The 24,829-nt window shown below is 33.6% G+C and overlaps 5 protein-coding genes across 7 annotated transcripts; 1 reads left to right on the top strand and 4 right to left on the bottom strand.

The window, feature by feature from the left end:
* Positions 1-121: 121 nt before the first annotated feature.
* On the bottom strand, positions 122-12,611 carry LOC122517419. The gene is made up of 3 exons (XM_043635789.1): positions 9,134-12,611; positions 5,316-5,423; positions 122-5,113 (listed from the first exon to the last, which is right to left on the bottom strand). Exons 1-3 carry the CDS (start codon positions 10,011-10,013, stop codon positions 1,413-1,415), a joined length of 4,689 nt encoding a protein of 1,562 aa, XP_043491724.1. The 5' UTR covers positions 10,014-12,611; the 3' UTR covers positions 122-1,412.
* A 176-nt stretch (positions 12,612-12,787) lies between these two features.
* LOC122517422 (thioredoxin-related transmembrane protein 1) lies at positions 12,788-14,521 on the bottom strand. Its single transcript, XM_043635795.1, has 5 exons — positions 14,325-14,521; positions 13,854-14,015; positions 13,607-13,781; positions 13,396-13,497; positions 12,788-13,296 (listed from the first exon to the last, which is right to left on the bottom strand). The coding sequence occupies exons 1-5, from the start codon at positions 14,489-14,491 to the stop codon at positions 13,030-13,032; spliced, it is 873 nt and encodes a 290-aa protein (XP_043491730.1). The 5' UTR covers positions 14,492-14,521; the 3' UTR covers positions 12,788-13,029.
* A 223-nt stretch (positions 14,522-14,744) lies between these two features.
* LOC122517421 (F-box only protein 28) lies at positions 14,745-17,574 on the top strand. 3 transcript variants are annotated; one of them, XM_043635792.1, is made up of 4 exons: positions 14,745-14,883; positions 15,728-15,848; positions 15,933-16,181; positions 16,354-17,574. In XM_043635792.1, exons 2-4 carry the CDS (start codon positions 15,762-15,764, stop codon positions 17,113-17,115), a joined length of 1,098 nt encoding a protein of 365 aa, XP_043491727.1. In that variant the 5' UTR covers positions 14,745-14,883; positions 15,728-15,761; the 3' UTR covers positions 17,116-17,574. The 3 variants fall into 3 exon arrangements, with proteins under 3 accessions (XP_043491727.1, XP_043491728.1, XP_043491729.1); XM_043635793.1 differs by having other exon boundaries at positions 14,745-15,080; XM_043635794.1 differs by lacking the exon at positions 14,745-14,883 and adding an exon at positions 15,110-15,168.
* A 15-nt stretch (positions 17,575-17,589) lies between these two features.
* Positions 17,590-20,322, bottom strand: LOC122517420 (cilia- and flagella-associated protein 91-like). Its single transcript, XM_043635791.1, has 7 exons — positions 19,967-20,322; positions 19,697-19,905; positions 19,248-19,602; positions 18,839-19,155; positions 18,415-18,636; positions 18,040-18,335; positions 17,590-17,909 (listed from the first exon to the last, which is right to left on the bottom strand). The coding sequence occupies exons 1-7, from the start codon at positions 20,238-20,240 to the stop codon at positions 17,663-17,665; spliced, it is 1,920 nt and encodes a 639-aa protein (XP_043491726.1). The 5' UTR covers positions 20,241-20,322; the 3' UTR covers positions 17,590-17,662.
* A 306-nt stretch (positions 20,323-20,628) lies between these two features.
* On the bottom strand, positions 20,629-24,672 carry LOC122517418. The gene is made up of 3 exons (XM_043635788.1): positions 23,727-24,672; positions 22,859-23,445; positions 20,629-22,767 (listed from the first exon to the last, which is right to left on the bottom strand). Exons 1-3 carry the CDS (start codon positions 24,235-24,237, stop codon positions 21,205-21,207), a joined length of 2,661 nt encoding a protein of 886 aa, XP_043491723.1. The 5' UTR covers positions 24,238-24,672; the 3' UTR covers positions 20,629-21,204.
* Between the last annotated feature and the right edge of the window lie 157 nt (positions 24,673-24,829).

Below are 24,829 nucleotides of genomic sequence, written 5' to 3'. Positions count from 1 at the left end.
ATGTCACCTTCATCCCTTTCCCTCTTCCATCTCATCCTCATCCTTTTTTCCCTCCTCCTCCTCCTCCTCATCCTTCTCTTCGTCCTTTTTATCATATATATATAAATATATTACCTCATAGTGGCATGATTATTAATACTTTATTGACTTGGTAAAAAAATAACTCTATGACATAGCTGATGTGGCTATCGTAAATAAATAAATCAATTAATAATAATAATAATGATGATAATGAAAATTATGAAATATATTATATAATGAATTTAAAATAAACTTTATAATGTGAATTATCGTTAATTATTTATTACTCGATGGATATTATTGCACACACACGCAAAAAAGAAGAAAAAAAATATGTAGTAAAAGCACTTTTGATCTTAAATTACTTTTACGTATATTAACATTGTTTCAAATTTCATCAAACAATTTCAATTTATTAAACGTTACTAGATAGAAAATAGTTACGTCGGAAGGTTTATATATTAATGAAGAAAGCATACTCTTCTTACGTAAATCATTTTGGTCTCTCGTTAAAAAATTTGTTGTTTTAGCGAAAGATTAAATCGAATTAGCATTAATTTTGGTTAATAAACTTTTGGCTCAACATAAACGATACAAACTTTTCCAGTTAAAATGAAAAGTGTTAGACAAATTTTTCGTTAACTTTACCCTTACACTGTAACTTCATTGGATAATCTAATTTCTCGTTAGAATGAACAACAATATAGCAACGTATGGTTTTAATAATAATATTTATAATAATAAATAAATAAATATATATAATATATATTTTAGGTGTGACAACTTATCCTCCTTTCACGAATGGTATGAAATACAAAGCGAAGATACGAAGAAGTATAGAAAGAGGAGAGGAGGAGTACACAATGGTACTCGAGTTCCTCCCAATTTCCATCGTCGTCGTCGTCGTCGTCATCGTCGTCGTCGTCGTCATCGTCGAGGTAGTCGACGTTGCATAGAAGAAAATCAACGAGTCGTATCGTCTTTCAACAATCAAGCCTGTCGTGTCGTTCATTTACGAGCATGGAAAAAGAAGGGGCTGTTGGTTGTCGTCACCCTGCTTTCCCCTTACGTTAATCTCGTGTCCTTCTCATTCATACTACACTCTCTCTCTTTCTCTTTCTTATCCGTTTTTTTTGTCTACATACCTGTCGTCATTTTCCACCACATCAAAGAAAAGGAATCGTCGATGCGAGTTAATTTCACCTGCATCCCTCTTCCTTCGTACGTGTCCCTTTTTCATATGTAAGTGTACGTGTATGTGTATGATGTAAGTGTACGTGTGTATTTTATTTGGGTGTAGGTATAATATACGACGTATTACTAAAGTCTCGTCGGACCAAGAAGTCCCGAGTCCAACCAAGTGAAATTGGTCAGAAACGTGCATTGGCCCTTTAAACGTTCATCGCGTAATACACGGAGTTTTGAGAGTCGGTAGGCGGGTTTAAGGTATTGGCACGATGCCCACCGTAAGAGTTTGACACGAGGAGTAAGTGGGACATCGAGGTGGTCGTCGATTGAGAGAGAGCCGGGGTTTGAGGGATAGCTTGATGATGCTGAGAAGATTGTTGTTGAAGAGGTGCCTGAGAAAAATCGTGCGAGGGTGCACTAGCTGCACCTTCGGGTACACCGCGTTCCGCGACGCTACACGAGTTATTCACTAATTGTTGTTGTTGTTGTTGTTGTTGTTGTTGCTGTTGTTGTTGTTTCGTGGGCGAAGATAACGCCGAGGAAGAAGACGAGGAGGATGCCGAAAGTGGGCCACCGATATTAACGTTTCCTTGTTGATCGTTGACGGAAAAACTCGCGGATAGGCGTAAATCGCATATCGGTTTAAAAGAGGTAACGGGTACGGACAAAGGGGTCGAGGAAGACGTCGAGACGGTTTGAGTCTGAACGTCCGTGGCGTTCGCAGCTGCCGCCGCTGCAGCTGCTGCAGCGGCTGCTGCAGCGGCCGTAGCGACGGTAGCAGAACTTCGGCCAAGCGGTATTTGATAAAGATGATAGGCTGGATTTGTCGAATGGCCGGCTGTTACCGTGGAGGCGCATCTAGGCGGCGCGATCACCGTGTAAGACGTTGGGGGTGGTGGCGGCGGCGGTAATACCGATTGCAGGTGGTACGAGGCGATTTGATGATGATGTTGCCGATGTTGAAATTGGATAGGATGAACAGCGGCGTGAGGAACGGACGATAAATGGTGTAGGTGTAATTGGAGCGTTTGCTGAGGTGTTTGGGAAGGAAGACAATTAGGTGGAGCAGAATCTGGAAGTGGTGGTTGCGACGCTAAATAAGTATTTGGCGCCAAGGGACGTGGGTAGTACCTCTGCTGATGTTGCTGCGGTTGCTGTTGCTGTTGTGGTTGCTGCTGCTGTTGCGGCTGCTGTGGCTGCTGCTGCTGCTGCTGTTGCTGCGGGCTATCAATCTTCGCCTGTCGAGGATAAGGATAACGCTCGATGTGGGTCGCGTAATTAGGCGACGAATGTGGCGGTAAGATTCGTTGAATGTTCTGATATGTCGGATCCGAGATCCCGTTGTATGGCACGAAATACATCGTACGATAACACTTAGTACCAACACCACCACCACCACCACTACCACCACCACCACTGCTGGATGCCGCAGTTGGCGAGACCACGTTGCAATGATAATTAGGAATCGTCGTTGGCGGATATCGACGAATTTTAGCTGGTAGTGTTGCTGCATAATTTGCAGCAGGTATCGTTTCCTCGCCGCCACCCGCGATACGTAACATACGAACGTTCGTCGGCTGATGCTTGTCCGCAAAATAATTCTGACCGTTCTTTTGTTCGGGATATTGATGGGAAATACCATCGGTCGGTGGTATTCTTACCAATGGTCGTGGCAACGTATTTTCCAAATAAGTTACACGATCGAGATTCCCTTGAGTAACCGCGGTCTCTACGATTGTCTGATAAATATCGTCGATTTGTTTTTGCATACTATTTATTCGATCGATCGTGTTCGTGTCTTCCTTCGGCATCGTATCGTACACGTTCGTCGGAATGTTCTCCATCGTCAATAGATTTTTACCATCTATTCTATCACCGTTCTTATCGTAATGCATTGGCCATGCCGTGGCAAATGTCTCTCTCACGTCACTGAAGTCATTGGTCACTACGTTCCGAGAACGGAGCTGATGTACGATCTCATTGGTAGTACTAAACAGAGGTTTGATACCTCGAACAGGTGGACGTCTGTTAAAACCATAGTCGTTGAGTTCATCGTCCGGATCGTCTTCCTCGCCATGACATTCCTCATGACTGTGCTCGTTGTTGCTGCTCGTGGTACTCGCCATCTTATCGTCTCCCAAAACACCATTAACGAGACTATGACGGTCCTCGTTCTCGCTATACCGTCGTTTTATTCGTTCCATCCTAGATTTATCTTGTTCCACGAAAGCAAGCAACTCATCTGCCGAGTTCTCACTGATATCTGGCCTATTACCAACTGGTGTACCCCTCGTAACATCTGGAGCACTGGCACGATTCCTGTTCAATGCCGTTTCGATGTCCTCCAAGCTGTAAGCTGAATCGGACAGGTGATTTATCTGATTGCTATTTACATTAGTCGTAATTCTTGGCTCGATTCTATAATAATCCTCACGCGTGTCCGCATTGTTAACCGTGACGCAAGATAATGGCGCGAGACTGGCCAAAAACTGTCTTCTCACTTCGGAATTCATCTTCGTTAAAGAATTCTTCGACTGACATTCTTTAACCAAAGTACCTCTACCATTGTTACCTATACCAAGATCTGGCAAATTTGGCTCGGCATTTTTCTTGTAAGCGAAAAGATCGGTAATCTTTCTATACGTCGATTGATTTGAGGTATCCATCAATGGATTACCTTTCGAATTGTAAACGTTTGCCGTTGTCGTAGGCGTCGATGTGGTGGTCAGCAGTGGTGGTATGTTCGTCGTCACCATTGGTATCATAGTAGTCGAAGTAGAAGTTGTCAACGGTAACGCTGTCATCGCGTTGCTCAAGGTGGCAACTTTTTGAGAAAATCGTTCGATCGGTGGCTGTTCCTCGCCGGACGGCGAAGTTCGCACGGAGAATTCCAACCTCTCGTTATCTTGATCTAAAACAAGTTCCGTACTCTTAGACGACTCTTCGGTAACGTCCTCGTCCTGATCAACACAAGTAAGTTGCCTGATTCTTTCTTCCAAAGACAAGTCCTTCGATCTGAGATTCTTCTTTCTGGTGGTCGCGTTGCACTTGCCAATCAAACTCCTCCTCAACGTGTTCCTCTCGATCGTTCTTTTGATCGTACTGGGTTCGCTTTCGCAAGACTCGCTACGCGTGGTTGTTCCCGCCGTTTTTCCTGCCGATGATCTCTTCGTGGTATCGAACAGACGTAAATTTTCAGCAGTTATGAGAAATTTTTGTGCTTCCGAATAGGTGGCGGTACTATCGGAATCGGCCAACGAGACGGATTTGTTCAGAGGTGCTGGCGGTGGTGAGATGAATCTCGGATTGGGAAATAATTGTCTCACTGCTGAATTTGGTTTCAAGCTGTTGCTAGCTAAATTACCAAGTTTAAATGTCAAAGATAATTCCGTGACGTCTTGGAGGGTTTCCTTCGATTCGTTATTTTCCTCCCCCACCCCCACCCCCACCTCCTCCTCCTCACCACCACCATCTATCGTTCTTTCCTCATTTTCATTTTTATTATTACTTCCAACTACGACAACGTTATCCGTTCTCTCGTTGTCCTCGATCGTTTCCGCGTACGTTTCCTCACCACCACCAAAACCACCACCACCACCACCAGCACCACCACCTCCACATTCGCGGCAAACATTCGACGAAGAAAGATTATCAACTTTATTCGTCCCTATCGTTGTCGTCGTAGTCACCGTCCCAGATGAAGATGATGAAGAAGAAGAAGAAGAAGAAGAGTCCGTCGTTGGAACTTCATCCTGTTTAGGAATCTCATTGGTCGGTCTTTCTTGTTCCAGATCAAGTTCATCCAAACAAATTTTCCTCTCGTTCTCGCTGATTTCTCGGATGATTCGTCGTTCGGTTACCGTCGTCATCGTTATCGTCTCGACGAGATATCGGTGATGCAAATCTATGAGGGGGGAGGATGAAAAAGAATTTATCGAAATTCGTGAAATTAATTTAAGACATTCAACGAAACTGAATAAAGCAGGTATAAATCTTTGACACGTTTGATATAAAAGAAGAAGAAGAAGAAAAATAAGAAGAATAAGAAGAAGAAGAAGATCAAAAATAAAAAAAAAACACATAGAAAAGACGAAAAAAGGGCGTACCATTAGGCGTAGAGGATCGAACTTGATTGTTTGCTTCTTTAAAATTCTCAACGATAGCGTCCTCGCGCTCGGCATCGGCCCCATTGACCTTAATTTGTTCTTGGGCACCTGTAACGTCAAACAGAGTACTTCAACATCTGAAGTTCCTACTCTCATCGTCGTCGTCGTCGTCGTCTACCTAAAGTATCTCGACAAAAAGAGTTAGGCATCTTTGCGTGAATCGCCATTTTCACGGACGTTACGAAGAAAAAGGATGATAAGCATTTAAGTAATAAGTATATTATATACAGGTAAACCCTCCTACTACGATAAAGAATTCTATAACACACACGATACAAAAAGTTTGTTAAAATCTTGCTAAAACATTGTATTTCTACAAGACTGGATAACAAAATGGTGTCGTTGTTTTAACATATTACAAAATGAAATTATTTGAAAAGGTATAATGAATTTTAGATCTTATATATAACAGGGACATTTTCTATGAACTTATCAACCGTGTTATAGGAGGGTTACCTGTACTATTGCATTTAATGCTAACACGTGCATAAATTATTGTCTCGTCTTGTAATCGCGTGGAATCCGTCATACCTGTTTTCAACTTAAGTATATCGATGCTATTTCGTTGCTAAATGAACGGCGATGGGGTGGGAGTCGGGTGGGGGGTGGGGACAAAGAGGGAAAGAGAGAAAGAAAATTGTTTTGACGAAGTTGCACTGGTGGTAAGCCTGACCGCTCTTACCAGGAGTACTAAACTAAGTACCGGAATCACGCTACGCTGTACATCCGGTGAACGTTGATGCTCGTACACATACAAACACACACAACTTTAGTCTGCACGCATTTCTTTCGACCACACAACAACAACACCCGCCCGCCAGCCCCTACGTTTCTACTGCTTTTATGATAACAGGAAGAAAAAAAAGAAAAAAAAAAAAGAAGAGCCATTTCCACGGGAAGATCGCGAGAAAGGAAGTCAAATATTTCAAATGGGAATTAAGAATGGGAATGGTATAAACTAAAATCATAATTAATTCCCAACGCGTTTAAATATTTCTTTGATTTAATGGGGGTGGGGGGAGTGGAGAAGAGAGAGAGAGAGAGAGAGGCCACATTTCAATATATTCAAATATTTCGAAGAAAATAAAAACAAATGAATGACAATTAAATGTGTACGCACTTTGGAAAAGATATAATATTAGAAAAAAAAATATTATTTAAAAAGTATTAGATATTTGATCATTTAATAAGTATCATTACAATGATACACTATCACTTTTGATTGAACTCTTTGTTAAACTTGGAACCAGCATGATACTTGTTTTCTCAGTAACAGTCGTTTAAGTTAAAAATGCAGCTCGTAATACAGAGTTTACACATCCAGGGAGACTAAAGTTTACTATCCCATGCTCTGCAAGATCGCTACTGTCCTATGTGTCTTTGTGTGAATACGTGTTTCTCTCTCTCTCACTCTCTCTTTCTCTTTCTCTATGTTAGAGATAGAGGGAAAGAGAGGGGTTATGCAATCAAATTTAGCTGCGGTTCAGTGCACGGAACAAGGCAAAACGTAACGTTCCCGTTTACAACTTTACGTTACTAGTTTAGAAATTCAGTAAATGTCGTTGGTTGTTCAAGCAAAATATTGAAGTTAAGACGAAGTTTCTAAGAAATCGGAGAAAGGATTTAAGAAAAATTAGATCGAATAGATAAATTATAACTTCGAGAATGTTATGTCTCGAACGAAAGAAAAATAAAAAGAAGAAGAAGAAGAAGACAAGTCTTATTTTAGTCACGTAAAATAATAGAATAGATTTGAGTAGAACAGACTTTGAGTGAATTACATGAGGAAATTTTTTTTGCAAGAAGAAATATTTTCACAAGAGAAAGAGAGAGAGAGAGAGAGGGAAACTATGCACCACGATATTTTATTATCTAACGCGCTCGGTGGTTGTTATAAAGCGTCTATGAATACGGTGGGAACTTGCACGCGAGAGGGAAAGAGGTGCGTGAGAAAATAGCTCGATATATTTCTCATGTACATATATATATATATGCATATTTATATATATATATTTACATATACGTATATATACTTTTATATATATATATATATGTGTATAAAACATCGTTTAGTGTATTGGTTAATTTACGAGAAAACATATTCGTATCATTTTCAAGTACTTTTACATCGTTCCCTTGTGTCCTATGAATGTTGCACGTATACACGTTGTTTTATTTTGATAGTTCGTTAATATTAGATTTTTATGATACTAGAGAGAGAGAAAACAAAAAAGAAAAAAAAAGTTGGATCAACAAGGGGGACAAAAAAGTTTGATCGAAAAATTATATTCAACGTACAGATTGTTTGAATATTATATGAAAGTACGAACAAACTTGTATATCTCGTGATAATCAATTATAAATAAATTATCGGGCATTATGAACATCAATTTTCTATATAAGTTGTTCGTACGTTTTATTCATATACATTCGCGTATAAAGAAAAATAATAATAATAATAATAATAATAAAAAGGGAGCGTCTCTCTCTCTCTCTTTCTCTTTTTCTCTCTTTCTCTCTCAATTTTGTTACATTAGTATCGTGTCACCTCGTGCGCGTTTTTGCGTATCGGCATTTCCGTAAACTCTTTCACCGATAACGGAAACCTATGCACTGCTAACAATCGAATTCTCTCAATAGGATTTCGATGATATACGTTAGCTCGAGCGCAAGTGGCACGTCATGCTGTTTTGCTTCTCTCCTACACGAGAAACTAATCGTCCGAGCAACCACGAAGCTTTTATATCTCATTTAAAGTTCTACGAGTTTGATCGATTTTTCATCAAGATACCCGAGTTGTTCAGAAAATTCCTAACGGTTTTCGATAAAATGAACAACGTTAATATTCTCTTATCAAATATCTACGTACCCTCTATCATATCTATATACGATACACCTGTGATTATATATTTTACAATAGATTAAGAATTCGTCAAGAGGAAGAGAGAGAGAGAGAGAAAAAAAATAGGTATTTAAAATTTGATCTATAAAATGTTCGATTAAAAATTGTTACCGAACTTTTACGAGGCAATCCGATGGATGATATAGATAAATCCAATTTGAATAAATAAAAGCTTGTGTGTTCAATCGCGGAGTGCGAATTTTTATGAAGGTTTCTTTTTAAATGTTAATCAAACAACACAAAATTGTACACAGGTGATAAATGAAAAGTAAAGAATATATAGAATATTAGAAATATGAACGTTTTTGTCTCGTAATAGTTTGCGTGTGTACACGAAAATAAAGAGATACTTTAATTAGATCGACGAACAAAAAATTTCGTTGCCCTCTCTCTCTCTCTCTCTCTTTCTCCTGCCAGCATTCTTCTTACATCGCGCATTGATCGTACGCGAAAGAATTAAAGAAACGGTTTCATGGAAAGAAGGAAAAGTAGGTGGGAAAGGGAGTGAAAAGGGATGAAAAGAATAATTGGAAAAAAATAATTCTCTCCGAGAAATGTGGGATAAAAATCGATATATCGATGATTATTTTGTGTATGTGGTGGGGGAGGGGGTGGGAGAGGAGGGAAAGGCGCGAAATGGAAGAGGGTGGTCTTTCTTTCTATCTTTTTTTGTTTCGTCATAATTTAGCGAGAGCGTAGGACGAGAAAGAATATTCGATATAACGCGGGAAAAAGGTAGACGTAGGTAGAAACGAGATTATTTGGACGATGGAAGAAAAAGAAGTCTCGTAACCGTGGCATTGAAAGACTATAAAGAGGAAGAAAATAAAAAGATTAGGGTCGTTCGTTCGCTCACCAGTTTTCCTACGGTGATAATAATCGCAATCGCTGCAGGTCGGCGGCGGTGGCAAAAGTCGTGCTTGATGATCACCGTCATCCAAAATCGTTGCACCATCGACGCAAACGTCCTTGTAACCTTCCGGAGGACTGAGGGTCTCCTGCTGACGCTCGGCTCCTTCACCTTGAGCAGCCGAGCCTGTGCGATTGTCGGGAACAATCGCCGGCACTTCCTGCCGATCGGTCGACTCTTTCGGCTCGCGTTCGGGTTCGAGTTCGACTTTGTGGTCTACAACGTTGGATTCGAGTTCGCACGCTATCAATGCATCCGCATCATCCTTTTTACGAACATCCACGGCAACAGTCCGCGGAGGATGTTGCTGTTGTTGATAATTTTCTACATTGTTTGCATTGATATTGACGTTTACGTTAACGGCAGCGGCAGCAGCAGCAGCATTAACGGCTGCCACGGAATCCACGACGACGACGTCCTCCTCCTCCTCGTCGTCGTCGTCTTCCTCTTCTTCGTCAACCGCATCCTCCTCTTCGTCCTCGTCTTCGTCCTCCTCTTCGTCTGCCTCCCCATCGGCGCCGCCGTAACGACCATCCTCCGTGACGCCAAAATGTAGATTCAATTCCGCTCGGCACTCCTTGCAATTGCCCAAACGTATGAACTCGTGTTCCTGACAACAACAGTCGCAATCTTCCTCGTATTCGGCGCAACACTCCTCTTTGATAAGTATAATATAATCCGCGGCAAAGAATTCATTTAATTTTTCGTTAATGACCACGCGATTCTTTCGAGTTTTGCCCTTAGTCTGGCCGGGCTTCTTTAATAAAGACTTGAGGGTCTTCGTAGGCGCTTCCGCCGAATGCTTACTATTCCCGTGTTCCTTCATGGTCGCCCCCGCGCGCGCCCGCACCTTCTTATTCCGATTGAACGGATTTTATTCGTGCAAAAAAATGTGATTCCCGTCGACTCGACTCAGCTCCAATTAGTTCTAGCTAAGACGGACGACTTTTTTCTCGAAGAAAAGTTTCATCGTCGATCGTACCAAGTGTACAAGAGGGATACAAAACGACATCCTCGGACCTCCTCGTAGGAGACAGCAACCGTGACGAGAGGTCTCCTTCCCTTCTTCCCTTCCCGTCGCTTTTCCTCCTCCTCCTCGCGTGGCATCATCGCGGCGGCGCGTACTTGCCGCCGGAAAAAGCCGACGGCGGCCTTCCTCCTCCGCATCCCTCGCACCCTACGCGTAGGGAGGGAGGTTTCCGCTCGATCGGACGGACGCCTACTCGTCGACCTCCATCATCCCTCTTCTTCAACCCTCCGACTTCTCTTCTCTTTTATTTTTCTCCCTCTCTTTCTCTCTCTTCTCTTCTTTCTTTTTTTTTTTTACTTTATCTCATTGTCAGAGGAACATTAGAATAATAGAACGACAGGTGTTGTTCCGCGTGCGCCGAAGAAGAATTAAAAAAAAAGAAATGTTATTCCCCTCGTTACAAAAGTAGCGCCGGAGGTACTCGGCTTCCGGTAACGTCCTCGCGTTTATCGATCTCGCACCGCGAAGGAAACCTTGCCGCCGCTTCGATTTGTCTCTCCCTCTTCCATCCTTCTTCCTTTCTTTTCTTTTATTATTTTTTTTATTTTTTTAACCCGTTAATAGAAAATTATTTAATTGGAAATATTCGACCGGAAAAACTTTTTCAATAAGAGCGTCTCGCGCAAATGGTAGCAATGGTACGGCGTACGCCGTAGTACGTTTACCACTCGTCGTCTCCTTTCCTCCTCCTCCTCCTCCTCGTCTTCGTCGTCGTCGTCGTCGTCGTCGTCGTCGTCGTAGATACGTTCCGTTCGTGTCCGCACTAACGAGCTCTCCTCGTCGAGAAAGAACACAGAACGAGAGCTCGTCGTGCGCGCTCGCCGGTCAATGAATCGTTCCTCGCGAGATATCGAGATATAGCACGACGATAGCACTCGGACATACTCGGCTATGCTCGGCCAGCTTGTTTCTACCCTTCTCTACTTTCAATGCCGTCGGCAAGGTAGGCACCCTACATTACCGACTGCGGGTATTATCATTTTCTTTTTTATTTTTCTATAATTCGTCAATTCAAACACTTTGAAAAAAGAACTTTGGTATGGAGTTCGAACGTAACATTGCATTTGCTTTTGTTACTCTCTTAAATGCGTTTATTAGGAAGTCAACGTTACATAGTTAGTCCTTATTCCCCATTGTAACGTATTTTTTATCTTATTATCTCGATGACGAAGACACGAGCATTTTGGTTAAAAGCGTTATATGTGTATGTACCGTCGTGGTTTTGTCGCATGGAATGTCGATAGAAAACTGATCTTTTTTGTCGAGCGCGCTAATTTCAATGTTTAACAAACGTAGAAAAAAATGTCAATGCGTTGTTGTCGTCGTCGTAGTCGAAGAAACGGTAATACACGACAGAATTATCGCAAATTATACGCTCGTATACATTTACGTGTAATCGTAGATATTTACAGATAACTAGAAAGCGATACGAGATGATTACTACATCTTTTTAATGTTACTACTAAATCGCATTCGCATCTTCTTATTTCACAGAATATACGCGTGAATGAGATAAATATTAATGATTATAGGCTAAATAACAAATATTTGTTTGTTAGACAGATTGCCATATTATAAAGAGCAATATTCTCATAGAGATCGTTAATAATAATAATTAAAAAGAAAAAAAGAAGATGAGAATTTCGTAAATGTTACAAACGTGTCGATTATTTATAAACGTATATTTCAACCATGTCCTGAGTAATATAGTTCTTTGTTTATGATTTGCTACACTCTTGTTATTATATTAAATATTTTTTTACATAAATATTTAAAAGTAAAAGACTTATATAATTGTTACGATTGGTTCTTAATATATTGCGGTAATCCTGCTATCTTAGTTTCTATACGAGTCTTTAACTTAATGTTTATATATAAATGCGTAAAAACTATGAATTTGTTGTTGTTTCACATGGAAATACAATTTTTGAGCGAGTTGTTATTAATAATTTAAAATTATATATTTCGATTTGTCATAGAATAATATACTTGCGCGTCATCATGAATCGTAAGAGTAAAATGAAAACTTTTTAAATGGTAGAACTTGTAAGACTGATTACAATTACAAAACAACAACAAATTTAAAAGCCATTATGCAACGCGCTAGATCCTATTAAGATCCCTCAAACATCGAAAGTATTTTTATTTGTGTAAAAATAAAGTTCATTGATGAAAAAAATACTGATATAATTTACCAAACATTTAATCTTAAAATAAAATTAAAATAACGTTAATAGATAACATATTCCAATAAAAGAAAATGACAAAACGAAAAAAGATATAAAACTAATAGTCATATGATATAGCTGGTAAGTCAGTTCTTTGTAATAATTTTTAAAGATTCTCGAAACAAGTGTAATATTTTCATAATATTAATAATATAATATTGAACATTAGAATATTCATATAATAATTATTGCACAGAGCATTAAAATACCCAACGAAAATATGTTTTTTCATATTAATATTTGTTCATATCAAATAACATATTAAAATAAATTACAAAAATTATTACGAATTTAAAACAAGTAAAAAGCTTTTAATTAAGAAAATGCTTTACGATTATTTTCTTTTATACAAATGACATTTATAATAATCGTTAATTTACTTCTTTGAAATTTGCCATACTTGTTTGTAATACTTATTAAATTTTTGTTTTTTTCTTTTTTAACGAGTGTAATGTCAAGTGCAAAATAGCAACATTACATTGGGTCGATTCGTAATTGTGGATTGCAACAACAAATGCGTAAATATCATCATCTGCGCAATTTTCTGAGACCATGAATTATTTACATTTAACAAATTAATACCTCTAATCAGCTTTACGTGGCTTACGCTTGCGAACATTCGGACTGCTGGTATCTGCTTTGGAATCCTTTTCTTTACTGCTCGTTTCGGTAACCTCCTCAGATTCTGAACCTTCTTCATCAACCAAATCATCTTTTACATTTTCAACGATCTCATCATCTCCCGAACTTTTCTCTTGCAAAGCTGCACTGCTTCCATCCTGTTGTTTTTTCTTTCCTTGAAGTTGCATAGGTTTAGGTGGATAAATCAAGTCGATGAGACATACAATGATCTATAAATAAATATATATATATATATATATAAATGTTAATTAAATATATGACAAAATAAAATAGCTTGTATTGTAGATTATATAATAAATTTAAATTACAAGGCCCAATAGTGCGCCCAGAACAATAGTTGCCACTGCAAAGATCAAATAACTTCCCCATGTCGGTAATCCAAAATCTTCCATGAGATTGTTATGAATGCCCTACAGAAAAAAATACAAACAATAAATAAATATCGTTATCTAACAATAGATAAAATATAAAATAATAAATATCGTTAATTGAAGTAATCAAAGTAATCGTTCTAATTACCCTCAATACTTGTGACAATCTAAAGAATTGACTAAGGACAGACATGTGAATAGAAGTTGGACTTTTCCAACTGGGTATAGGATCAATCTTTTCCCAAGTTCTATCAGATACAAATTGAATAAGAGCTTCTTTATCTCTTGGACTTTTGTACTGTCTGAAGACGCCATCTACTACACTATAATATAATAATAATTAAATGACATTTCTACAAAAAATATCATTAACATAATTAAATGAAATAACTTACTGATAAATAGTAGGCAAAGCTGTAACCATAAAGCGTCCACTAAGTCCTGGTGAATCAGTTACATCTACTTTGCCAACATTTATATGAAGTTTTTCTTTCCAACTAGCTAAATGCTCCCATACTGGCTCCAGAGCTTTACAGGCTGGACACCATGGAGCATAACTATATAAAACAAAAATAAATAAATAAAATCTCAATACCACAAACAAATCCTTTTTAAAGCAATCACTATGAGTCCATTTTCTACATTCAAAAGTTACAAGATAATGTTGAAATTGAATATACGTCAGTTATCAAATTTAAAGCACAAATTTAACTGAGTCATAATTTTTATAATAATTTTCAATAGCATTCGATTAGATATAACAATAAATGCATAAATAAAATAAGATGTAATGTTGAAGCAACGCCGCATTTTCTACACGCCATCAATTTTGACGACTTCGTCATCCATAGTTTCTTTCAACTTACAATTCGACCATCCATTCTCCCCGAAGCATACGATCCCAATTTTCTTCATCGAGCTTTTCTACCAAAGATTCTTTAGCCAGTCGTTGATTATTAGCACTTACAACTCCTAATAATAGGAGATAAAAACATGCGATGTTAAAAACACGTCCCATCCCAACGTACGACATCTTACTTTACTAATATTCACCGGCACCCACTTTTCTGCGCGCCACTGACCATTAATAACTTTAAGTATAGATCCAATACTAACCATATGATTTAGGTTTTAATTTAGAATCATAAGAATGAAACTTTAAAATGTGAATAACCAATCCAAAGGATGAATAAAAAGATACGTCAAAAAATTCATAGAAACTGACCAATAATGTAATCTTAATTTTAATTGGACATACTTTAAAGTTGGGTAATAGAAGAATTTAATATTGTTCATACGTGCACAATAATATATCGATGAGAGTATTCAAAGGAGAATACATAGTACATAATGTCTAATATGTCTTGCGTACATTTGTTCTTAAGAACTCGACCAATATTAACTTATTGGATTTGTTTGTAATAAGTATGTTTAGAGTGATTTAGAATTATCCAAGTTATAAGACGATTAAATAGTTTTAAACGAATACTTTTATAAAATACAATCGATATTGTATTGTTTTTATTGCGTCTTATTATATTGGACAATATGAATTTAATTGAAAGTTGCTGGTGATGAGTGCATCCCTGTTGACAATGATACATAAATAGTGAATTTCAGGAGTATGAGATTGATTGAAATAATATTAATGAAATGTTGATTTGATTGCAACTATAGTTTTTTAAACTAATTCATGTATAAATATAAGAAGTATGTAGAACAAAATCTTTATAATGCTCAACATCTTTTGTATTTATTCTATAGTGTACAAAATGATCCTTAAAAGTATTCATTTGTTTTCATAAACAACTTTTTAATGATCACATAATGTGTATACACATATGAGGAAGACATAGATTTTACATAATTAATAACTAATGTCTTACTTTCTTAATTTTATCTACTAACTTCTTATATGTATATATATATATCTATATGTAAAATCTATATAACTATATTTTTATAAATTTATTTTAAAGTAAATTGATTTTTTAAATTTTCTCAGATATAAAAACAATCAACGTATAATTGATAGTATGCATTAGATTTTAAATATTATAGCTAAACCGAATTACGTTTAATTTTAATTTATTTTTATATATGTATTTTTAAATCATATAGTTCAGTTCATTGCAGTTTTTTTTTTATCGTTGTTATTAGTTACACATAGTTTATATTTACTTTCATTGCCCCTGGGGTCTTTAGACTATTATGATATAAAAAATAATTATGTCGTAAATACATTGGATTTTTGTATATAAAATTACAGATATATGTGAATTTTCTCTGGAAAATTTTTAAACATGTTAAACATAGTCGATCTTCCCGATATTGTGCTGGAGACTATTTTATCTAACCTCACTTATGATGAAATTTCTAAATACAGAATTGTAAGATACATATAAGTATAGTTTTATACATTGTTTCATGTTCTTATCGTTAAGCGATATAAAGTAAAAATTCTTAACTTACAGATATGTAAGCGATTTGATCGAATTTGTAGAAAACTATTAAATCGTGGTTTTAATCTTATGGAAAAATATCATGCTCAATGTCTACGTGCAGTCAAAAGTCAATTACCACGCAGAGAATCAGAACGAAGAAGTCATCCTTTAGCACGTCATTGCGATATATTAACAGCAATAGAAACAAGAATATCAATGTTATCAATGACATTTATCAAATATGTGGACTTAAACTTATGCTGTTTTATTCCTGGAAAAGTAAGTTGTTTTATTTTAATGATATGAGAAAGTTTAATGAATATAACAGCATATTAAACAATCTATAAGATTGTTAAAATCTATATTCATAGGTAATGAATTTGATAGTTGTTGTTTAACTTATTGTTAAACCATTGTTATTATAATCTATAAAGTATCTTTAATGTCACAGGTAATCGATGAAATTTTTCGTGTTCTCCGTTTAATTCGTGACTCGAAAACACCACCCAGGGCACATGAAATATTGCAAGAATTACGTGATATTAGTAGTATGGCTATGGAACATTTTGATGAAAAAATTTTACCAGATTTAAAACATAGTATTTGTACATCCGTTGTTAGTAATGTAGGCTCTTATGAACTTCCTGGTGGAAGCTTAATGATTTCGCATCATACTGCAAGCTCGAATAATACTTCACTATCACATAGTTATAGTACAGAGAAACTAAATCAAACATTTAAGAAAATTTATAGTCGTACCAAAAGAAATAAATTTTCTGTAATGTATGCAAAATTTGAAATAACTAAAATGAAGTTGAGAATGAAAAAACAATTGATTCAAATGAGAGTCCAAAATTTAAAACTTCAAAAACAAGCGAAGAAAATTAATGACCAAGATATGCAGTTGGCAGAAATGAAAAAGCATTTGGAAGAATGGGAACAAAAAATGGGTGATTTAACTGCTGAATTGAGTAGGGCAAGAGAAGAAACACAGAAGCCTGATTCAATAGATTCTTGCAAAAGAAAACATATTGATATTTGCAATCAACGTGACTCAGACTCTCTTCAAACAAAGGAATTAGAAGCTAAAAAGCGTAAATTAATTGTAGAAAGAAAACCATCGAATGATGCAAAAGATGTGAAATTTAAAAAGTTTATATCAGATCTTCTTGCAGGAAATGCACTAGAGGGATACCCATCTACTTCGTATTAAAATATTTTTTGTAGATAGTCAGGTCTTGTTCGAAGGCATATTTTATTGCAATATTGTTACCTTTATACTGTGCATTTGGAATTATTATTTAATGAATATAATTTATGAATTAAATTTATACATATTTACATTATATATTTAAATTATACAAATTTGTTGAAAGTAGATAGTACAGTATTTCATAAATTTAATCATATCTCAGAGATATTCAAATGTCGCGTATTAATAAAAAAAAAGAATTTACTCCTTCTATACTACATTCCTGGCATAGAATTAATATTGTTATAGATCAGATCAATAGTAATCATATTCCTTTTTTTGAAAAGTAAAAATGTGATATAAATTGTATTATATAGAAAAAAAATTGGATGGACTATAGATAACTTTAACATAGATGTAAGGAATGAATGTACATTTAAACTTTAAACAAAAATTATAAGGTTCCATGCTGAGATAAAATTCATAGGTATAGAATCTTTTATAAAAAATTATTCATCATAAATTATTTATAAATTAAATTTAGCTTAACTCAACTTGAAATTAGTCATTATATACTTTCCTCTGAATCTGAGTAATCTTTCTGCAACAGTAATTCTTCGTTGAATTCTTCTGAATTTTGTCTGTTAACGAGTAGAGAATTTGATGACTTCTTATACAATATTGCATGTGCACTTTGTAAATAGCTTTGCTGTTTCTTTTTTATCTGTTCACGAGCATTGAATTTTCCAACTTCTGGTAAGACAAAATTATAAATCATATCTGCTATCATTTCTTCTTCTGCAAGATCTGTCATACTAACAGTTTTATTTAACATTAGTAAATTAGTATTTGCTGATATACATATATACATACTTCATATTTGATTACATATAGTATTAGTATTTAAATTATACTGATGAATAATAAAATTGTGTGATAACATACTTTCCCATTGTATTATTTGAAATTTCGTCCACATGATCGAAAAATTGTAAAATATGTTCTTCAGCATTCTGACATGATATTTCTTCAATTTCTTTCCTTATAATATCATCTAAATAAATTTCTACAGTATCTTGATCTATTTTTATTATTTGTTGGAACATTTCATCACATTCTCTACGACGATTACGTTCAAGTTGTCGCCGTCCAGCTTCAGCTGCTTCACGCATTAATCTTTCTTTTTCAGCAAGTAATCCAAAAATATGTGCATTGCGTTCATCTTTTAATCTTATCAATTCCTTGCATTAAAAATTATATAAGCAACACAATAATAATAAACAAATGGTGCAAAACGGATAACATCAAAATCATTCTTACTTTACTTAAATAATCTAACATTCCGCATACAGTTGCTCCTTCCAAGGAATCAATAATTTCACATAACAATTCTTCTTGTAATAAACTATCACGTTGTTTTTGTTGAATATCAAATATTTCTTGTTTTTCTATTTGCTGTACTTCATTATTATAATCCTTAATATCATGAGTGGATTGAAGTTCTTTAATTAATTCTCTACATCTATTTCTACCTTCAAACATCTACAAATGATTATATTATTCTTTTTCAATACTTAAAGTCTAAAGTTAAAGTAAGATTAAAATCTAAAGTTCGTATTTATAAGAGCCTGGATTATTTTTGCTTTTATTATTTGCTGCGGGTTTCTATAAAAAAGAAATTTAGAATATATTTATTACAAAAAAATGCTAAATAAATAATATCATATTAAATGCATAACTTTACCATGCACTGGGTTGCTCTACCCCTTATTGTTTCTTGAATACACAATGCTGCTTGATCTATTAATGTATCTTTGCGTTCCTGAACTCTGTATGGTGTAGTTGGAAAAACAGGAATTTTAAATTTCTTTTTCATTAATGTCGGTGTCTCTGGAGATATAATATTTAAGCGCATTGCTTTAAAATCCATATACAATGTTTTTAATTTATCATTAGTCCATCTTGTTTCACGTACACATAATTCAGTCGGTGATACAATTTTTGATTTTGGTTTTTTATAACTTGATAATTTAGTTGATATAAAATTAATATTTTCTATTCCTAAATAAAATATAATACTCATATAAAAAAACATGAATTAAAATTACGACGTATAAAATAAGAGAATAAATTATTTAAAATTATGATCATACCTTCATAATTACTACTATCATTTATTGATGATTGCTTTTTCATTTTTCTTAATTTTCCTGGAGAATATTTTTCAACATCTAATTGTGATCTATAGCATTCGGAGACACAATTAATATATGATTTGATAGTATCTTTTTTCTGAAGCTGGGATTTATCATGATGTAATTTATGTAACTTTCTCAAATCTCGTTTTAAATTGTGTCTAATTACTTTTATTTTTTCATCTCTATGGGTGCCTAAATTATTTTTCAAACGTTTGAAACGATTTTCTATCTTTTCGTTATGTTTAGATTCTTCTGAACGTGAAATCTTTTTCATTAATTGAAGACGTAGATCCATTATGCATTGTATTTCCTTTCCGAAAAAATAATAGATATTAAACACGTGCTATATAATTCTGTTATTCGTATAATAACATATAATAAAATAAATAAAATAATGTAATTACTGCATCTCTAAAAGCCCATCGCTCTTCTTCTAAAGCTTTTGTTATAGATTTTCGTATTTTAATATTAGCTTCCGTATCCATTGGTGGAAGAAACATTTCCCAAGCTCTTTTCATTTTTGTTCTATTAATAATATCAGTTTCATGCATTCCTGCTGGTAATCCATGACCCCAAGTTAAATGAGCAACAGTTAGTACTTCTGGATTATGACCTAATTAAAAAATATAATTGTTTTAGTAATACACTATATTTATTTCTATGCTTAGTCATACCTGGATGTATTTTGTATGGAGGGTCCCATGGTACCGTCTGCGTTTCACTTTCTCTATAATCTGTTTGTGTTTTTGCATTTTTAAATAACTTTGATTGCATCATTGAAATGCAATATTGCTGTTTCATATTTTTCAAAACATTGTCCAATACTTCAGTGTCATAACGTATATTTTTATTCTGTATTTTTGGAAAATACTGAAAAGCGTTGGATCCTTGAAAATTATTACATTTTCGTTGAATTATAAGTTCAATTGGTTTACAATACGTAGCCATAGTTTTGTAATTTATATTATATGTTAAGTAAAATGTAGTAGATAAAGAAAGCAAATATTCAGTAGGTCTTATTTGATTCACTGCCCACAAAAATACAGGAGAATTAATATGTATTGATTTAATCTTAATATTTTCACTTGATATATCAAATACACAATAATTAATTATGAAAAAAACAGCAAAGAATCACGATGTATGCACTATAGAAGATAATGAACATATTGATCAAACAAGCAATAAATGATCGTGTTACCTTGGGTTTCTCTTTTTCATATATATAATAAGCTTAAACTAAAATATATAAATATAATTACAGTTTTAATACTATTAATAAAACATAAATATAAGAATATTAAAAAATAGAAGTATAATAATCAAAAATATTATATTTAATGGATTAATATGGAAATTTATTTATATTTATCACATTACAACAGCATTTATATTTCAGGAACTTGGCTTATAAAAATCATTTAGATTTATGCACATATTTAGTAATAATTAGATTTATAAAATTTTCATTTTATATTAAATAAATAACAAATAATAGGAACAATTTTTGTGCTAATATGCCATACAGTATTTTTTTTACTGTAGTATGAATAAATTATCTATTCAAACAAGCAGATAGATTTATATATATAAAGATCTATTTTAGGGCATTTAGAGAGTATCAAGATTAATAAAATATGCAATTTTATCTGTAAAAATATAATAATGTATATCATATCATTACAATATATTATCTTTAGATTTTAATGGCACATGATATTTCAGTATAATCAGAATCAGATGTAACATTTATTCTGTATACTATAGGTAATATTTCTTGTAAATAATAATTATTCTGATTAATACTTTATAATTATCTAAATTGTTCACATTGATACTTGTACTTAAGTTTCTTAATATCTCAGAAATTGTAATTTATTATAATATGTCGCATAAGACATTTTTTTAAAGTTTAAGTATTTCTATGTAACGGTCTAAAATATCCACTACCATATAATCCCAAATATTCTGACCAACTTTGCTTCGATGCAATGCTTTTGCATACTTGATTAGGTAACATATCTTCAGGACAAACACATTCTAATTTCATTCTATATACTGTCATTTGCCCAAGAGCAATAATAATATTCTCTTCTTTTATTGATTTTTCAAATAAATAGTAATTGTCGTCATGTTCATTTAAACATTCTTTAATGATATCTGCATTTTTTCTATGATGCATACTATTCTTTGCTGATACTTTATTTCTATATATACATTTTAAATCTTCTTGTGACAATGTAATAGATGTTTCTAACAATGGCGACCCAGAAGTTGTAAAAATCAAATCTACAGAATTTCCTTCCTTAGAATTTATAAAAGAAGGTAATAATATTCCACTTGATTGTTCTCTTTGTTTACTATAATTTATTGATTTATTTAATATATTATTTGATTTTTTTATTCTTTTATTTCTAACTTTTGACGAAAATAAATGTTTGTTATCATTTATCACGTAATCTTTACTTGTTTTATCATTATTATTTACTTGTCTACGCTGCTCTCTTAAGTCACCTATCTGCAAATAATCATTATTTGGTTCATCTTCTTCATCATATTCTTTGATATTTTCTAAATTTGTATTCTTACGATATAAAGAATTGTCAGTATCTATATTTTCCATGTTACTCAGTTGAAAATTATTATCAAATCTGTTATCTCCTTCGAAGTTGGACTGTTGATTTGCATATGTCATTTCAGGAGGCTTTTGATTATAATTAGCTGATTCTTCAAGTATATCCTCATCTCTATTTTGTTTAAATATTTCTCCTTTATCATAATCTTTATAAATTTTTGCAGTATCAATGTCTATTGTATCTTCGTAATGATATGATTCCAAATATTTATCAATTTCTTTTTCTATATCAACTGAATTATTTAGATCATATTCTTCTGAATATAAAGTTATTCCAGGTGGTTCAACGAGTTGACTCAAAGCTAATAGTTTAGTAGTCGTTGAATTCAATTTCATTTTACATAAATCAGTATGTGTTTGAAAATTTTCCTTTTTCGAAAATTGGTATGCTCCTTTAAAGTCTTTGTCGTGTAAACAATTACCAAACCAATGTAAAAACCAATCATTGCCAAAACCATCAACAGTAACCGATAAACCTGATACTTTTTTGTTTAAAATATCTTCCATTGGTTTCTCTAGCAAAGGTTGTCCAGTATATCCATCAATGATCGTAGAAACTGTATAATAATATTTAGGAAATCCTTCATTTTCAACTTTATGTTTTATCATAAAATCTGGAATATTATCATCATTATAATAACCAGGTATCGGACTGTTTAATATTTCAGAGTTAGGGACAGTGTAATTCCATATTGGATTAAATGTTAATCCATCATAAGCTATAATAGTAGAGTCAAACATAGGTGCAACGATGTCTGCAATTCCATCTAACGTTATGTCTACCAAAACAAGAGGCAACAATGCTGCCTTTCCAGAGCTGTGATGCAACTCCTTTAGCTTCTAAATAAACATTAATTAATATAATATATAATGTAATATCACACAATATTACATATCAATGTATTTCATAGTATATTTATAATCAACTTACTAAGTTACCGTGCATGAAATTAGCACTAGATGCTATATACAATGTACCAGATTGCATTTGATTATTTGCTGTTAAAACAAATATATTTTCACCATCTGGATATACAATTGTCTGTGGTAATGAAAATAATTCTATTTTTGGGGAATCAATGGTATATAGAATCTTTCCTTTCTTTCCTGATACAATAAGAATTTTACTTCTGCGTGATAAATCAGATTGAACAGTGTAGCCTGTTACAATAACATCACCAATACCATCTCTATCGGTATCAGTTATAAATTTTGCATCAAATATACGAAAAATTGTTGAATGTTCATCAGATAATTTATTATCTGATATTATCCATATCTTAATTCCTGTTTTTCCATTAATTGCATAAAGAACTCCACCTTCTACTGAAGCAATGCAATCATTAATTTTATCATTTGTAATATCTAGTCCACAGTCAATTGAAGAGATTCCATAAATGGGCCAATAAATCCAAAGTGTATCTCCTGTTTTTCCATCCAATGCTAATATTTGACCCAAGCAAGGTAGCGAATTTTCAATAAAATAATGACATTTTACAGTACTTTCTTCATTCACACCTAATAAGAAATAATATGTATCAACACCATGTCTTAAGAAAATAATTATATATCAATTATTATTACTATTAATAACATAACATATTATTTATTCACCTTTGTAATTGTAAACGATAATAAAGACATGCTATGATTACAAAATAGATATCTGAAAACAAATAAAGTATAGAAATCATAGAAAATAAAAGCTTACAGAAAAATTTTGTAATTCTATATGGAATAAAGAAATGATAATATAAATAAATAAAAATAATAAATAAATAAAATGTACGAACACACACCTGTATTAAATCCAACAATAATGTCTTCGATTCCATCTTTATTAACATCGAAGCTTCTCAAAGGAACTACTGAAGAAAATTTTGATATTCGTCTCGACCATATAATCTTTGATGACAATGATGTACATGGAATTACATGCACTTTGCTTATTGAAGGCTTTAATTCATGTGATATCCATTTTTTAAGCATAGTAAATGACAATGGAAATATATTAGCAGTGTATATACAAAGGAGAATTAAACCTAATAAAATTACCAATGCTATCAACCCATAACAAATGGGTATAAAAAGCGTTTTATAAGGGAATCTATTGACCCCAACTTTATAAAATTTTCTATATTTTTTACGTGGTGCCATAAGTGGCCTTTTAACTACACCATCCTCATCTAATTTTAATCCTCCATTTTTTCCATCTCTAATAAACACTTCATCATCGATATCAGTTAAATCATCTTCATCTTGGCATTCTTGCAGCCTAAATTTTGGTAATGCAGGGTATACTTCCATCATTTTTTATAGCCATAGAATCATCTCAAATTACAATTCAATCTAATATATGTAATTAATTTTAAATAATTAATGAATATTATTATAAATCATAATTGTGATACATAATAAACTCTGTTATTGTTTCAGATGTATCTTAATCGAATAAAATATATTCACATATAGGATGATAGAGTTTTAAACAGCAATTTCTCTAAAACCATACAAAAAAATCAATAGAATAACTTAACTTGCATATAGTGGATACCTTCCACTACTTGTGAATCTTCTTAACTTTTATTGTAGTTAACCATATTTAATTATTAGATAAAAGTTACTATTTAAAATGTCTGACCATATTCACATTACTACTTGCAATGTCGGTAATAGTAGAACTATATTTTACCGACTTTCATTTAATTTAGACAGAATCATAAAGCTTTGTGTACTTGGCTACGAAATCAATTATTTTTGTTAACACTCCGAAAGGAAATCTGTCTAGTACAATTTATAAAGCGTTTCTTATATGTTGTTAAATATTTCTATTGCATTTTCCAAACAAATCTCACTAAATTTTATTTCAAAAAAAAACTTTTTAAGTGGATTGACATTGGCG

Source organism: Polistes fuscatus, unplaced genomic scaffold (genome assembly GCF_010416935.1).
Source record: "Polistes fuscatus isolate 324 unplaced genomic scaffold, CU_Pfus_HIC Scaffold20, whole genome shotgun sequence".
Taxonomy (NCBI): domain Eukaryota; kingdom Metazoa; phylum Arthropoda; class Insecta; order Hymenoptera; family Vespidae; genus Polistes; species Polistes fuscatus.
The sequence above is the reverse complement of the archived record's forward strand: the minus strand, read 5'-3'. Positions and strand labels throughout refer to the sequence as shown.

Excerpts from the sequence above, each read along its gene's own strand:
- LOC122517420 (XM_043635791.1), bottom strand. The coding sequence starts at position 20,240 with ATGGCTACGTATTGTAAACCAATTGAACTTATAATTCAACGAAAATGT. Across the intron at positions 19,603-19,696 it reads GATGGGCTTTTAGAGATGCA|GAAATACAATGCATAATGGA; the intron begins GTAATTACATTA and ends TTTTTCGGAAAG. Across the intron at positions 19,156-19,247 it reads TGATAGTAGTAATTATGAAG|GAATAGAAAATATTAATTTT; the intron begins GTATGATCATAA and ends TATTTTATTTAG.
- LOC122517421 (XM_043635792.1), top strand. The coding sequence starts at position 15,762 with ATGTTAAACATAGTCGATCTTCCCGATATTGTGCTGGAGACTATTTTA. Across the intron at positions 15,849-15,932 it reads AAATTTCTAAATACAGAATT|ATATGTAAGCGATTTGATCG; the intron begins GTAAGATACATA and ends CTTAACTTACAG. Across the intron at positions 16,182-16,353 it reads GCTGTTTTATTCCTGGAAAA|GTAATCGATGAAATTTTTCG; the intron begins GTAAGTTGTTTT and ends TTAATGTCACAG.
- LOC122517419 (XM_043635789.1), bottom strand. The coding sequence starts at position 10,013 with ATGAAGGAACACGGGAATAGTAAGCATTCGGCGGAAGCGCCTACGAAG. Across the intron at positions 5,424-9,133 it reads TTATCACCGTAGGAAAACTG|GTGCCCAAGAACAAATTAAG; the intron begins GTGAGCGAACGA and ends TTGACGTTACAG. Across the intron at positions 5,114-5,315 it reads TCGATCCTCTACGCCTAATG|ATTTGCATCACCGATATCTC; the intron begins GTACGCCCTTTT and ends CCCCCCTCATAG.
- LOC122517418 (XM_043635788.1), bottom strand. The coding sequence starts at position 24,237 with ATGATGGAAGTATACCCTGCATTACCAAAATTTAGGCTGCAAGAATGC. Across the intron at positions 23,446-23,726 it reads TATTGTTGGATTTAATACAG|GTGTGAATGAAGAAAGTACT; the intron begins GTGTGTGTTCGT and ends ATTTCTTATTAG. Across the intron at positions 22,768-22,858 it reads ATTTCATGCACGGTAACTTA|AAGCTAAAGGAGTTGCATCA; the intron begins GTAAGTTGATTA and ends ATGTTTATTTAG.
- LOC122517422 (XM_043635795.1), bottom strand. The coding sequence starts at position 14,491 with ATGTCGTACGTTGGGATGGGACGTGTTTTTAACATCGCATGTTTTTAT. Across the intron at positions 14,016-14,324 it reads GGAGAATGGATGGTCGAATT|TTATGCTCCATGGTGTCCAG; the intron begins GTAAGTTGAAAG and ends TGTTTTATATAG. Across the intron at positions 13,498-13,606 it reads GATTGTCACAAGTATTGAGG|GGCATTCATAACAATCTCAT; the intron begins GTAATTAGAACG and ends TTTTTTCTGTAG.